The sequence below is a fragment of the Excalfactoria chinensis genome, chromosome 2, assembly GCF_039878825.1.
Source record: "Excalfactoria chinensis isolate bCotChi1 chromosome 2, bCotChi1.hap2, whole genome shotgun sequence".
Lineage (NCBI taxonomy): Eukaryota > Metazoa > Chordata > Aves > Galliformes > Phasianidae > Excalfactoria > Excalfactoria chinensis.
Window position 1 is genome coordinate 22130939 of NC_092826.1, and position 14598 is coordinate 22145536.

Genomic DNA, 14598 nt, shown 5'->3' on the forward strand with positions numbered 1-14598 from the left:
CTATATCTTGGTTGCAAAGCACAGGGCCCAGTCATCACTGAATCACATCAGCCATCACATCAGACAATGCAGTCCTTAGACAAGGGCTCCAAATTTTGGCTGATATTCAAATCAACCACGCATAATCAAAGAGCTAATTCTCACTGATATGAAGCCACCCTCACAGTGAAGAATTTCTTCTCTATACCTAATTTGAATCCAAGTTCTTATTGTTTCAAACCATCAGCCCTTGTCCTTGGAAAACATCTCTCTCCATCTTTCTTATAAGCCCACTTCAAGTACTAGAAGGTTGCTATCAGGTCAGCCTGGAGCCCTCTCTCCTCCTGTCTGAACATCCCACCCCTCTCAGGTTTTCCCCGCAAGAAAGAGAGTGTTTCACCCTTTTTGTGAGAGCCAGGGCAGAGAATGCTGGAAAAGAATGGACACAGAAGGAAAAAGGCAGAGGCCAGGTGTAGTTTTAATGTGAGATTTTGTTGCTCCTGAATACTTGCTGCACTCTCAGGTGGGGCTGTCCCCGTGTTTAAAAACCACTGTTATAGCTTCAAAAGTTAGTGAAGATATCTTTCTTTTTATTTATTTCTATCTCAAGGTTTTAAAACATGCCTGCTTTGTGCATTCGACAGATGTACCTGCATAGAAGCCAATCAGATATTTCTCCTTTATTGAACAGTACCACGCTTCATTCAAAATGCAGACATTTAAGTGACTTAAGGGCTAGTGCTGAGGTAAGACACTATTTATTATGTGACAGCAGAAACTAGGCTGTAGTGACTCGGCAGCCCTGGACTGTACTCATTTTAAATAAAATCTATTCTCTTTTTAGGATCCATTTTCTCCTGTGCTGAATTTGTGTTTGGAGTATGGAAATTAAAACAGAAAAGATTGTTTAGAATTGCTATATCTCCTAAATGTGCATATACGAGGTAACTGCTGTAGACTGATGCTGTAAAAACTATGGATAGTAAAAGGATGTGGACTTAGAGTTACAGGAAAACTAATGATGGAATCTTCAAAACCTCTATGAATAACTGCCTCGGAGTGATTAAGCCAGGTACTTGCATTCCCTTTCAGCCGTGCTGTAAAAGCTCTCTTACCTTTCTGACTATCCAGTTCAAAATTGCCCTCCTCATTTCCTCCAGCAATTAGATAGAGCACCCCATCTCCATCGGGGTCCTTGGCCCGGACAGTAGCCACTAAGGCACTGGGACCAGCATCTTCTGAGAGGAACGTTCTGTAACTGAGGCAAAAAAGGGAGCAATCAATCACATTCATTTACAGCTTCCAAAGCTCTTCTTCAGACTCATCACCCTTTGGTTTCACTGGTCCAAATGCACAAAAAAAACCCCAAACATTTAGTCAAGTTTTATCAAGGTTACACACATGAACAGCATCTGTACAAAGCAAAGCAGGTGTTCAGGCTGGCTTACACAGGCTGGGAGAACACGGGCGCCTCATCATTCACGTTGGCCATTCGAATGCGCACCGACGCTGTTCCCGTCCGAGGGGGGTGTCCTTTATCGACGGCGATCACCACAAACTCATACATGTGGTTCTCTCGCTCAAAGTTCAGCCGCTGGTTAGAACTGATGACCCCGTGGGGTGTGATGGAAAAATCAGTGCTCTGGATGAAGTAAGCGATCTCCGAGTTGGAGCCAGAGTCGCAGTCTGTCGCATGCACTGTCAGGGAGCACATTTAACAGAGCTGTCATGCCAGACAGAAGGTTTGGTTGCGCTGTTTCCCACCCAGTAAACTTCTTTTGGAACAGACCTCACACAAAACTCTTTTCCCCATGAAAGCTGGGTTGCTGCGGGAAGGAACACAGCAAGAAAGCAAGCCAGCAGCTCTGTCCCACATGCATCCCAGCAGCAATGCAAGAGCAGCGAGCCCAGCACTGCAGCCTGCCTGGTGCCAGCAGCACTCAGCACCGGTAATTAGCACACAATCAATATGCACACCTTTAGAGCATTATCAGCCACAAACTGTGTCCTCGCTCTCTCAGGGGATGCCGTTCCCATTTAATTAGCTCCCAGCTACGTTATAGCTAAAGCACTTTTTAATTACCTGGCACTTCAAGGTATAAAGAGTGATTAAACATCGCTCCCTGGCAAGTGTTTGCTCAGTACAGCGGTGTCCCATCTGCTCAGCAGCAGCAAATCGGCAGAACAAAGAGTGCTTACATGCTGTATCACAAGCGATTGTAAGAGCGGGAGCTCACCTCTTTAATTACCCAGCCATTTTCCTGCTCAAACAGCGAGGCTTCAGCTCATACCCACAGCAGCACTAAACCACCTCCTCTTTCAGGCAGCAGGACACAAGCGTGGCCGCTGCAGCAGCCAGCAGGCTTGAGGAAGGCATAGGAGTGACTCCAGACTATGAGAGCAAAGGCTATTATGGAATTAACCACTCTCTTGCTGCACTGAAGATCTACATCTATTAAAAACCCAAGAAAGGTAGAAATAAAAGTGAAATAAAACTTAAAATTTTGTGGTAAAGTGTCTATTTTACAAAGAAAAGTATGAAGTGTAAAGCAGTTTTGATATGGACAGTTCTGATTTATTCTAAAGAGTCATTAATGACATGTAACCACTCACAAAAACATGTTTTACTTGCTCAGTGATCACACGCTTCTGTTTTTCCTGGAGAGGAGGGAATGTGATACTTACTCATACACTGCAAAGCAAGCTCTTGCTTCCCAACAGCAACAGGGAATTCCATTCCATTCCATTCCATTCCATCCTACAAACTGATCTACACTGCAGAAGTATTTTGAGACTCACACAGCGAGTGCAAGCAGGTCTGAGCTAGCTTTGCCCATGCTGTGAGCTAGCTTACTGCATGCTAACTACACATCAAAGCCTACTAGCGTGGCTGAAGTTAACAGCTACAACTCCAATCCCTGCTTTGCTAGTGCAACTGAATGAGTAAACCAGCAAAGGTGCACAACCAGCCTCAGCACAGCAAAGGCTGTCCTGAATCTGCATTTCTCTTTCTTTGCAGGACAAGCTGGGGCTGCTATGTGCCTCCTAGTCCTCCAGGAACTACAGTCAGGTAAGAGCTGCTCTTTTCTGGAGTGATATTAGCTTCAGCAGCCAAGCTTGGCAGCTCCATGTGCAGCTGAGTGCACACACCCCTCCCTCACAGCTGCTCAGACCTGTGACCAAGTTGCCCATTTTTACATCACTGTATTTACACTTAGCACTTTCTTTTTTAAGAAAGCTCTTCCCCTTGATATTCACTCAGTATGGCAAGACAATCAAGCTGGACGCTATTGTAAAGCTCACTGCACAGCTCTGCCATTCTGCTTGCTCTGGATACGGGGCATACACTTCTTCCCCACAGTTTATCAGCATTAGAGGTCTCGTGGAGAGAACAGCATTCATCTTTTGAAAGAGAATCTCATACTTGAGAACTTGTAGCAGCTGATCAGCTGGAAACTTATTTCTTCCCATGAGCCATTAGACCAAAGCATGAGCTGCAGCTGTTTGCTCTCTTGTTAAGTTTCCAGGGAAAGCATTCCCTGCAGCCCTGCTATCACAGCATGTCATCACACGAGGGAAACTAAGCTTATTATCCCCACTGTGTCCTGTGCACATTCAGCTTCAAATGCTGGAAAACTACATCCTTGTCTTCAAAAGAGACATTTTCTACACGTGTACTTTTGCACTGAGTCTTGCCTTGGCACTCATCCATTTCTCATACCATTTATTGCTACCCTGAGGTCTCAGCCTGAGCTTTAAGCAGTGCATTTCTGTTCTACGTGTGGCATCATGATTGGCTATGTAGATTAGTAGATTAGATATAAAGAAGAAACTCTCCACTATGAAGGCTGTGAGGTCCTGGTACAGCTGCCCAGAGAAGCAGTGGGTGCCCCATCCCTGGAGACACTTAACACCAGGTTGAAAGGGGCCCTGGGCAGCCTGGTATGGTGGGGCACAGCCCTAAACATGGCAGGGGGTTGGAGCTGAGTGGGCTTTAAGGTCCCTTCCAACCTAAAAGTCTCATGTTTGTGATCAGGGTTCACATCCAAGTAATGCGCGATCACCTTACACACAACAAACTCGGAACAGTGATCAATAAACCACAAGAATAAATGTAAAAGTTTACAAGTTTTCCAAAGGTTTCTCCTTTAACACTTTTAAAGTCAGTTATACAGTATTAAAAACTATTTATGAGACAAAACTAGCTGCTGCCCATTACAAACCAAACCAAAACAAAAGAACACTAAGGGAAAAGAAAACCAACCTAGTTGAAACTGCTTTCAGGAATCAAAGATGACCAATCTCAGTGAAAATACAGCCACAAGGTTTAAAGTTAAAGCAATCCACTAAGTTACTACCTGTCAGCTGCCTTAGCTGCTCTGAATGCTTATGTCCCGTCACCTTCACCCTAGCTGCCTCATGCATCATACTTCAGATGGGAGAAGCTGTCCATGAGGAACTCTGCCAGTATGACCTAGCACAGCTACATGACCACCCAGAGACACTCCAAAGGCAGCATCTCTGCACCACTGTGCAGATGCTTCTGCCTGGGGCTCCCTGTGTCTTGCAGCACCACCAGCAATCTCCTGTGCTGCTCTGCATGGCAACCCACACCCATTACAGCAGATGCTCCTGGACTCATGCATTCAGCATCTACAGACACCTATAAATCTACTTCCAGTATATCTAAAAGCCATCTGTAGACCCCAGGGGAGGCCACAACACACATTTTATGAAGCCACTGCCCACCATGGAAGAGTATTTTCTTACGACACAAACATGAACCTGTAACACCAACGAATGGGTCTGTGACGAGACTGAGGTGCCGGGAAGGTGCTCACCTTGCAGGAGAGATGTGCCAATGGGAATGGTTTCAGGAATGTTGTCCCTGCTGTAAATGGAGTTCTGGAATTCAGGAGAACAGTCATTTTCATCCGTGATGTGGACCTTAACCTGAGACAAAAAGGACATGCTGAGACATAACTTCATTTTCTATGCTTAGGAAAATATGCACCTCACTCCAGACGAAGTCTGGGCATTCACTGGAGGCTTAAGGATGGGACAGCAGCAATGTTAAACACTTCCTTGCACTGTGTCTGCAGCACTGAGAAGTGCTACCACCTCCACTTCCAAGCTTATGGGAGGCAAAGCCGTAGCCAAACAATAAGAATTCTTCTTTTTTTTTTTTTGGAGCCAAAATTGGCCTCACTTCTAAAAAGTCTGTTCCCTTCTTTCCTATAGTCTCCCTTTAGGTACTGGACTCTCAATACATGGTAAATCATTCAGGTGATGAGGTGATGGAGACGGATGGGACAGTGGGTGGCAAGCGAAGCACTCCCTGTACCTCAATCACACTGCTCAGTGCGCTCCCAGTTTCCATGGCTTTCAGGAGGAGGTGGTAAAGGTGGTGCTCGCCCTCATAGTCCACAGGGTGGGTGAGCAGGAGCTCACCACTCTCCTGCCTCACAGTGAACAGCCCACTGGGGTTCATCAGCAGTGAGTAGGAGAGTGGCTGGCTCTGAAAGGAAACAGCCTCAACCACTGCCACTCTGTAAAGAGAGAGAGAATAGCATTTTACTCCAAACTGATCCCTGACACAAGTGAGACAGCTCACCTAACAAAGCAGAACTTACTTTTCTCCCGGTGGAGTGTTTTCAGGAACAAACACGCTGTAGGACATGTTAGTAAACTGTGGAGGTCGGGAGCCCACCAGGATAGAGATGGAGGCAAAGGGGCTCTTGTTGCCATACTCGTCTGAGGCTTGCACTGTGACCACATACTCCTTGTTCCATACCAAAGGTAAGCCCGTGGTCATGATGATCCCAGTATCCACATCGACCTGAAATCGCTCTTCACCACCTACCAATGTACATACAGAGCTGGTCTGAAAAATGCCCCACAGCACTAACATTTGAATCATAGAATGGTTTGGGTTGGAAGGGACCTTTAGGGATCTAGTTCCAAACCCTGCTATAGGCAGGGACACCTTCCTCTAGACCAGGTTACTCAAAGCACCATCCAACCTGGCCTCGAATGCTTCCAGGGAGGGGGCATCCACATTTGCATCTTCAGAGTTTTAAAGTAAACTACCCTCAAATCATCTACCTGTATCCTTGCATGCATTTCTTCTTCCCTCTCCTCATCTCTCACTCATACCATGTTATCTTGACTGGTGGGCAGTAAAAGAGGAGAAAATGTATAAAAAATATAAGGTTGCAGTCACTTTCAAAACAGAAGTAAGGTGAAGCAAGGAAAGTTCCCACCCACACAACTGTTTATCCTAAAGCACTTCTACCTTCTTTACCTGCTGTATCCATAAGAACCTCCCAAGGGCTAAGATCTATCAACTAAAATGATAACAGGGGAAACTGATAGGAAAAACCTGCAGCTTTGCAGAAGTTCACCATTTCTTTCAGACTAGACCTACCTGCCATCAGTGTGTAAGATACAGAAGCGCTGGTGTTCTCACTGTTGCTGTATCGCGCAGCAAGCTGGTAGACAAGAGTGCCTTTCCGCGCATCTGGATCAACGCGTGCCAGGTAGGGGTATGGGTACATGGCCCAGGACAGGAGCTCCTCTTCTGGGGCCAGGAGGGTCACGTGGCAGAGGTACCAGTCATCGTCTGCAAAAGATGCACACATTGCCAGGCAGATTGCTCACAAACTCTCATCATCACAGCAGTGTTTACAGTCAGATCCTTCAGCAGTTGTGAACCAAACTGAATCACCCATCACATTCATCCTACTGCATGCGTGAAGAATTCAGCTCACTCATGGACTTTCACAGCTTGATGAGCACTAAGTACAGTTATCAACTACCTAAAAGTACTTAACAATAGTAGATATAAATTAACTAGATATGCATGTTAAACACTGTGCCAGTTATACCACTTGGCCATCAAACAATTCTAAATGCATAATTATCTAAAGCCAGGTGAAATGTGACCATTTTATTTTCAACAGATACAGCATGAATCTCTCCACTTGCTGGTCACACCACCTTTGATGCAGACCAGGATACAGGTTGCTGTAAGGACACGTTGCTGGCTCATGTTGAGCATTTATCAACCAACACCCACAAGTCTCTCTTCTCAGGGTGACTCTCAATCCATTCTGTGCCCAGTTTATATCAGTCCTTGGACCATTAAATCCACATAATAAGTTCAAACAAAAACAAACAAACAAAAACCCAAACCAAGCAATGAGCCCAAAACCCTACAATCAGACCCTAAATGTGGAAAGGGAAAAATAGAAATCAACACACGAGAAATGTGCATTGCCTGCCTGACAGAATACGGTCAGGTATTTGGACAAACTGCTTCAAGGTCGCAGCTCTGCTAAGGTTTATAGCACTGTCAGAAGAGACATCCACAGCTGGGTGTCCATACGCCTCACATAGGAGGTCCCAGCCTGTGCCTTTAGGGCAACCAAATTTGACATAGGACTGAAGAAGAAAGCAGCATGTGAGCAAAACTGAAGGCTACAAAGAAGCCAGAAATTCCAAACAGATCTTAACTGTACACCTCATAGATCAGATACCAAATAAAAGACTACCCACAGACAAAGACATCCCCCCACATGGAAGACCAGCGTTTATGGGCAGTCTTAGACCAGTAATAATGTGGTCTGGATAAATTTATCGGAGATAATTGCCCCCAGAAGAGGAAAGACTTCATTGAATGTTTGTTTTTTGAAGTATTTAAAATAATTTAAGGCAAAGTTTCTTTAGTTAGAGTAAATTCTTAGATTACGTGGTTTCTCTTGGTAAACTACCAACACTGAATAAAGGGGAACATTTGTTAGACACATTATCCTAAGAAACTTGTGAACCATTCAGCACAAGGCAAGGCTCAGCCCTCAGCACAGGCTAGAGGGTGACCGGCGTTGCTCTAGGTTTCAATATTCCATTCACAGCTGAGAGGAGGGTTGAGAAACACACATTAATTACACCATCCATATCCAGCACCGTTTGGTGAGTAACAAATAGAATCAACAAAGAGATCCTGCTGTAAGAGTTGTAAAAAACACCCCTACACCAACGTGTAGGCCCTATACCAATGTGTAGGCCCTACACCAACGTGTAGGCCCCACACCAACGTGTAGGCCCTACACCAACGTGTAGGCTCTACACATAAGCCTTACTCATTAAAATAAAACAAATAAACAGACAAAAAAAAAGGCACAACCCACACACGGGAATAAATTTCATTGAGTTCAAGACGACATTGGGGGGAAATAACTGCACTGCTCAAATTAATGATAATTTTCTTCTGCTCCACCCACGGCCCATTTGTTTGTGCAAACAGAGCCCAGCAGGACAGGGAACTATAAAAGGGGGGATTGGGATTGGATGTAAGAAAGAAGTTTTTTAAGTAAGAGTGGTGAGGCGCTGGCACGGGTTGCCCAGAGTGATGGATGCCCCATCCCTGGAGACACTTGATGTTAGGCTGGATGGGGCTCTGAGCAACCTAATGTAGCTGTAGGTGTCCCTGTTCATTGCAGGGGAGCTGGACCAGGTGGCCTTTAAGGGTCCCTTCCAACTCAAAGATTTCACTGATTCTAGGGAAGCTTCCATCTTCAGAAAGACTGAGATTTTTGTCCATGAAACGTAATTTTCAACCAAAATAACATCCTGGGCAGAGGGGTTTCACGGGCAGAAGCAGCAGTGCCACAGTGGCCTGATCGCTGCAGTGGTTTTCCATCATAGCATCCAGAAGCACGATTCCCTCCAGCATCCTAGAGGACTTACAGCTCTGGGAAGTGCCTCAGAACGCTGTGGTGTTGGGAAAGCAAAGATGAGGCACTTCATGTTCAGAATGTTGGACCAAGAGAGATGCTCAGGTCATGGCTGTGGGTGCACACATAGGCCTAAGGCCCGCACCTGAGGTGTGCATATCTCTGTAGCAGTTCTTAGCTGAGTTTTTCTGCCTCAGTCCCTCCTGCTCAGCATTTGAGCTGCTTTCAGTTCTCAAGCCCATCTTTTCTCCCGGTCTGAGCCCAAAGAAAGCAGATGCCACACAACCACACGAAGCTTCTGCCTGACAGATGTACAAGCATACAACAAAACCAGTCCCAACGAGGAAGATAATTTTCTTCCAGCTTTGTATTGGTTTTTCAGCTGTCAGAACTGGAAAACCATTAACAGATCAAGTCATTGAAATCAATAATGTTTTATTTTTCCCCTGTCACAACTGTAGCATCCTATCAAATCAAAACACAACAGCTCACCCGTTTTGTCAATATGAATTTATATTCTGTGTGGCAAAATAAACCACTTGAATGTAAGAGACAAAAACAAAAGGTAATGGCCAGGAACACCTGATGTGCTGAATAAGCTAGTAAACTTCTATCTCAGATGTCACATGAAGAAAGGAAAGTGGCTCTAGAATCCTGCCTAAACAGCATTAGGACCCGGTTACTGGTTTGATCCTACAAGCTTTAGGAAAGCAGCTGGCCAAAAGCTGTTGATCTCAACTAAGGGTTTCCCCTGAAGGATAAGAGAAATCAGTTTTCATGTGGTCTTGACAAGCGGTCTGGTGAGCGATGCCTGTGATGCTCCCACCTGTGCTGCCCTTCCCATTGCAGGGAGCAGCAGAGGGACAGCTTCATGGCACGGGTAACACTCTGAAATCAAACCCTTCCTTTCTTAAATGTCTTTCCTCCAGCTCTCTCAAGAAAAGTCGCACGTTGTGGTTTTAATGCAGTCGTGGAAGTGCCAGGTCAGCTCCACTCCAATCAATGAGAGAGTCATGGGGGTGAAGTTCTGTCACGAATAGAGGTGATTTCTCAGAGATATCCTAAAGACATTGGATCCAATGCTTGGGGGTACCATATTCCTTTATAAAACCCTGCCATGAACGCACACTGAGCTTTTGTCTATCCCATATGTTTGCTCAGCCAAATTGCATGATGTAAGCCAGCAGCTGGAGGCACACAGCACTGGCTGCTGCCTACATACACTGTGCCATTCCTCAGTCAGTAGTACATAAGCCACCAAGAACTGTACAGTTACAGGAGCAGAACCCCAGGCTCGGCTTTCCAAACACGAAGGCAGCATGTGTGCTTGCCCAGCTGCCATTCATGGACAAACAGAGAATGTTCATGCCCATGTTTGGGACATCCCGTCCCGCAGCAGTGTTATAGGATCACAGAATATCCAGGTTGGAAGGGACTCAAAAGGGCCATTGAGTCCAGCTCCTGGCTCCACACAGGACCACCCCAAAATCAGGAGCGGTGGGCTCCTTGCTCAGAGCGATGGTCTATCTTTGGGTTCACTTACAGCTGGAAATGGTCCTTATTGGCTGTGTTTCCACAGGGCCAGCTATGGAGCCCTCACAGCACTGAGGGTAACCCCATGCCCATCAGTGCTACCGAGCCACTGATGGGGCACCCACTGCATCTCTGGGCAACCTGAGCCTGCCAGTCACCTGCTGTTAATCATATTTGGCAAGGGGCACAAGAAAGGAGAAGCGACAAGCAGGCACAAGTGAAAGCTGCTCAGCTTCAGACAGCTCACCACATCTTTCAAGTGAAAGTAAGGTAGTAGAAGCCTCCAGCTCTGATCATGTAACACGTGAGATCCTCAGTTCATCCCTGGTCAAAGCTACAGAATAGTTTGGATTTTAAAAGCAGCTCAAAGGAGCATCAAAACGACCTTGTCCCAATTGGCCATCGAACTCCTTTCTCCCCGAGGCTCATCCCGTGTCAATATGTTATTTGTGCACAGACGTGAGTGAAAATACATGGCACAGTTGGAGAGGACAGCGTGTCTGATTTACACAACACCGCTCACAAGGTTAATTGCTGCGTTCAAAATAAGCAAGGCCGCCAGGCAGCACATTGTCCAGGCAGCATCCAGTGCTGGCCGGGTCTTGGCTGAGAATCATACAATCATTACCACCCTCCCCGTGCCCACTAAGCACAGTGCCACAACCGCGTGACTCCTGCACACCTCCATGACGATAACTCCACCACCTACGGCTACCAGCTGGGAGTTTTTAGGTTAACCCATGACAGGAGGCAGACGCCCTCCTCGCCACAGTCTCCTTCCAGGCAGTAGTAGAGAGCGCTAAGCTCTCCCCGGACCCCCCCTCCCGCAGCCCCGAGAGCCCAGCCCAGCCCAGCTCCCCACGCCCCTACCGCCCTTACCTCTCCCCCCGCCGCGGTGCACCTTGACGATCGCCTCGGCACCGCCCCCGGCCGGCAGCTCCCGCCGCAGGTAGAGCCGCCCCGACGCGCGGTCCACGCCGAGCGCCGCAGCTCCGGGTGCCGCCAGCTCGAACCATCCGCCGGAGTCGCGGCCCCGCGGCAACGTGAACACGGTGTCTCCCACCCGCGCCCCCGGGGGCAGCCGCGCCGCGTACCGCCGGGGGTCGGGGGGCAGAGAGCGCGGCCGCCGCCTCCTCGCCTCGCCCGGGCCGCGCGCGGCCAGCAGCCGGCGCCGCGGGCGGTGGTCGTCGCGGGCGAGGAGGCGGAGGCGCAGCGGCGCTGCCCGGGGCCGGCCGGCCGCCCGCAGCAGCAGGCGGTACTCGGCCCGCAGCCCCCGGTCCGGCCGTCGCGCCTCCGGCGCCCCCCGTTCGCCCCCCGGCCGCCGCTGCACGGAGAAGTGGTGCGCGCCGTCCCCGCGCAGCGCCCAGCGGGCGGGCGGCTCCCCGGGGTCCCGCACGCGCGTCCCCGCCGGGCCGTTCACGGGCACGCGGCCGGAGAAGCGCAGCAGGCGGGGAGCCCCCAGCCCCGCCGCCGTCCCGCAGAGCAGCGGCAGGGCCAGCAGCAGCACACCCGCTCCCAGCATCGCTCCGAGCTGCCGCAGCGCCGCTCCGAGTCCCCTCCACGTGCGGCCCGGCCCGGCCCGCCCTCCCGGCAGCAAGGAGGGGCCGGGGCGAGCCGTGCCGGCAGCAGCGTCCTATGGGAAGCTCCGAGCGGGATCAGCGCGACGCGCCAGCTACGCTTCAGTCTTTGGGAGGGATATCCCTCCAAAAGACTGAACAGCGTGCTGCTCCAGTGCGATGCTGAAGCAGTATCACAGAGCCAGGGAAAGAAACGCACCACTTGCTGACACCTGATGAAAGCAACCTGGGCACGGGATCACTGTGGTGACTGTAACGCAATCATCAATCATAGAATCATTAAGCCTCCAAGATAGTGTGATCCAGCCATCAGCCCACCCCCACCATGCCCACTAACCACGTCCCTCAGTGCCACATCCTCACAGCTCCTGAGCACCTTCATGGACGGTGACCCCCCACCACCCGAGGCAGCCTGTGCCAACGCCCCACTGCTCTTTCTGAGAGTAATGTTTTCCTAATATACAACCTGAACCTCCCCTGGCACAACCCGAGGCCATTACATCCCATTCTATCTCTAGAAGTGTGACCCCAAGCCACCCCACTTCTTCCCACCACTCACCAAAACGAAGCTCACCTATTTACCCATTTCCTTCAAGCATATTTTCTGCCTTCTCCAGGGGGACACAACTGGCCACACTGGGCTCACATTTATATGTTGGCTGCTGCAGCAGGAGCTGCTGGCCAGGCAGCTGTGCTGTAACCTCAGTGATAACACACCCAGGCTGGAAGCAAAACTGTGCTCAAGTGCCAGGAGCAGTTGCAGTCAGCATTGGGCAAATGCTGTGGGCACTCAGCAAAGCTGACAGCCTGGTGCTGAGAATGGAGCAGAGCTGGGTCACAACGTCCTGTGGTGTCCTGGGGAAGCAATGGGCTGATGGCTCCTGTCAGCACCCCAGGATGCTTAGGATGGGAAGGCAGGCTGTGAACCCAACCACTTCCAGCAGTGGTTTGCCATAAGGATCCAGCAAGGGGCAACTCACTGCCCCAAGGTTTGAGTGCGTCCCCTGTACACTCACCTAAAAACAACATGAACAATAAGCGACCTCGGAAAGGCATTGGGGAGAAAACTAAATTGTAGTCCTTAATCTGAGCCAGCCACATCGTGAGCATTAGCCATGTTATTTTCAACACCTGATTGCACAAAGTCATTGCAGTGACAGCAGATGTACGTGCACATAGATATTGCTGGACACAAATCCCACCCTACAGTGAGAAGAGATGCAAGAACAGTGGAAGCGTACTTGGCGGTGATGACCAGCTCTCAGCATTGCTCTTGGTGAGGTCAGACAGTTATGTACACATCAAATACATCTTCTGGAAAGGGAAAAGTTATATTAGATTCTTTGCAACTATAAAGAAGGACTAAAGTGCATTTTTTGTTGGAAATACCAGTTTGAAGAAAACACCTCCATCAGTCTCTTCACTGAGAGCCATTTTCCCCCTGGCCATCAGGGACAGCTGGGTTATGCAGTATTGCATCCCCCTGGCAGGATGCTGCCAAGGCAAAAGGGTGACTCCTGGGCTACCATCTTCCAAAGGAACCTGGGCACCCCATGGAACTGAAGGCACAGAGAGCCCAGTGCAGTGTCAAGCAAGGAGGCAACCCCACTACAAATAGTGAGGTGGTTCTTGGCTCTGATAGGAAACAGGGAAGGAATAAATGGAAATGGAACAAGCTCCCCAGAAAGCATCAGGGCACTGCCAGCTCCTGGTGCTGAAAGATCACAGTGAAATTCGTCTTTGGGATTCCTCTCTAGCAAACATGAGCTGTTCCTCATACAGAACCACAGAATGACCCGGGTTGGAAGGGACCTCAAGGATCACGTAGTTCCAACCCCCCTGCCTGGCAGGGCCACCAAACATACACATTTACTAGATCAGGTTGCCCAGGACCCCATCCAACCTGGCTTTGAACACCTCTAAGGACGGGGCATCCCCAACCTCTCTGGGCAGCCTGTTCCAGGACCTCACCACTCTCCTAGTAAAGAACTTCCCCCTAACATCCAACCTAAATCTACCCTCTTTCAACTTAAATCCATACCCCATTTTGAGGCCCGGACTCTGATGGAGCTTCCTGTGGTGCAGCACAGAGGAGGAGCTCCATTCCTGCCTGTCCTTTACCAGCCTTCTGAATAAGGTGGAGCACCACAGTGGTCCTACATTCACCCTCATCTTATAGAACGGGCCGGTTGTATGACCAATTCTTTGATCTGATCTTTTTACCATCTTTAGAAACTTCAGCTAAAATAATCTCAAGGTTTTCATACTATTATATAGTACGTGATTACAAAATAGTCAGCACAAACATTGTCTTATTACAGCAATAGAGAAAAGTGAATTCATTACAAACTATTAAACTGTTGTCTTCTTTCCTCAAAAAGGTATCAGAATGGCAAAGAAAGCATAAAATGGTTTGTGTCCCAAACATCACAGAATGGCCTGGGTTGAAAAGGACCACAATGATCACCTACTTTCAACCCCCCTGCTATATGCAGGGTCTCCAAGCACTCCACCAGGCTGCCCAGAGCCACATCCATCCATCCATCCATCCATCCATCCATCCATCCATCCATCCATCCATCCATCCATCCATCCATCCATCCACACAACTTTCTGGCACAGCGAGTTTGTCGCAAGAGAAAAATACTTACTATTATCCGCTATTGCTACATCACTTTGATAAAACAGCCACCCACACAGCGGAAGCTCTAGGAATCAAAGGCACGGGATTTCCTTACGGAAGCACCTTCACAACAAGAAACACCAATGGAGTT

The 14598-nt window shown here is 48.7% G+C and overlaps 1 protein-coding gene across 1 annotated transcript in view; it reads right to left on the reverse strand.

Moving 5' to 3' along the window:
• LOC140247810 (neural-cadherin-like) overlaps positions 1–11769 on the reverse strand; it is a 36965-nt gene extending 25196 nt beyond the window's left edge. Inside the window, exons 1-7 of the mRNA XM_072327814.1 lie at positions 11127–11769; positions 6407–6601; positions 5613–5838; positions 5324–5528; positions 4821–4932; positions 1428–1677; positions 1095–1237 (exon numbers count right to left, since the gene is read on the reverse strand). Of these exons, the coding sequence (XP_072183915.1) occupies positions 1095–1237; positions 1428–1677; positions 4821–4932; positions 5324–5528; positions 5613–5838; positions 6407–6601; positions 11127–11769 (1774 nt within the window). The remainder of the gene's footprint in view (positions 1–1094; positions 1238–1427; positions 1678–4820; positions 4933–5323; positions 5529–5612; positions 5839–6406; positions 6602–11126) is intronic.
• Between the last annotated feature and the right edge of the window lie 2829 nt (positions 11770–14598).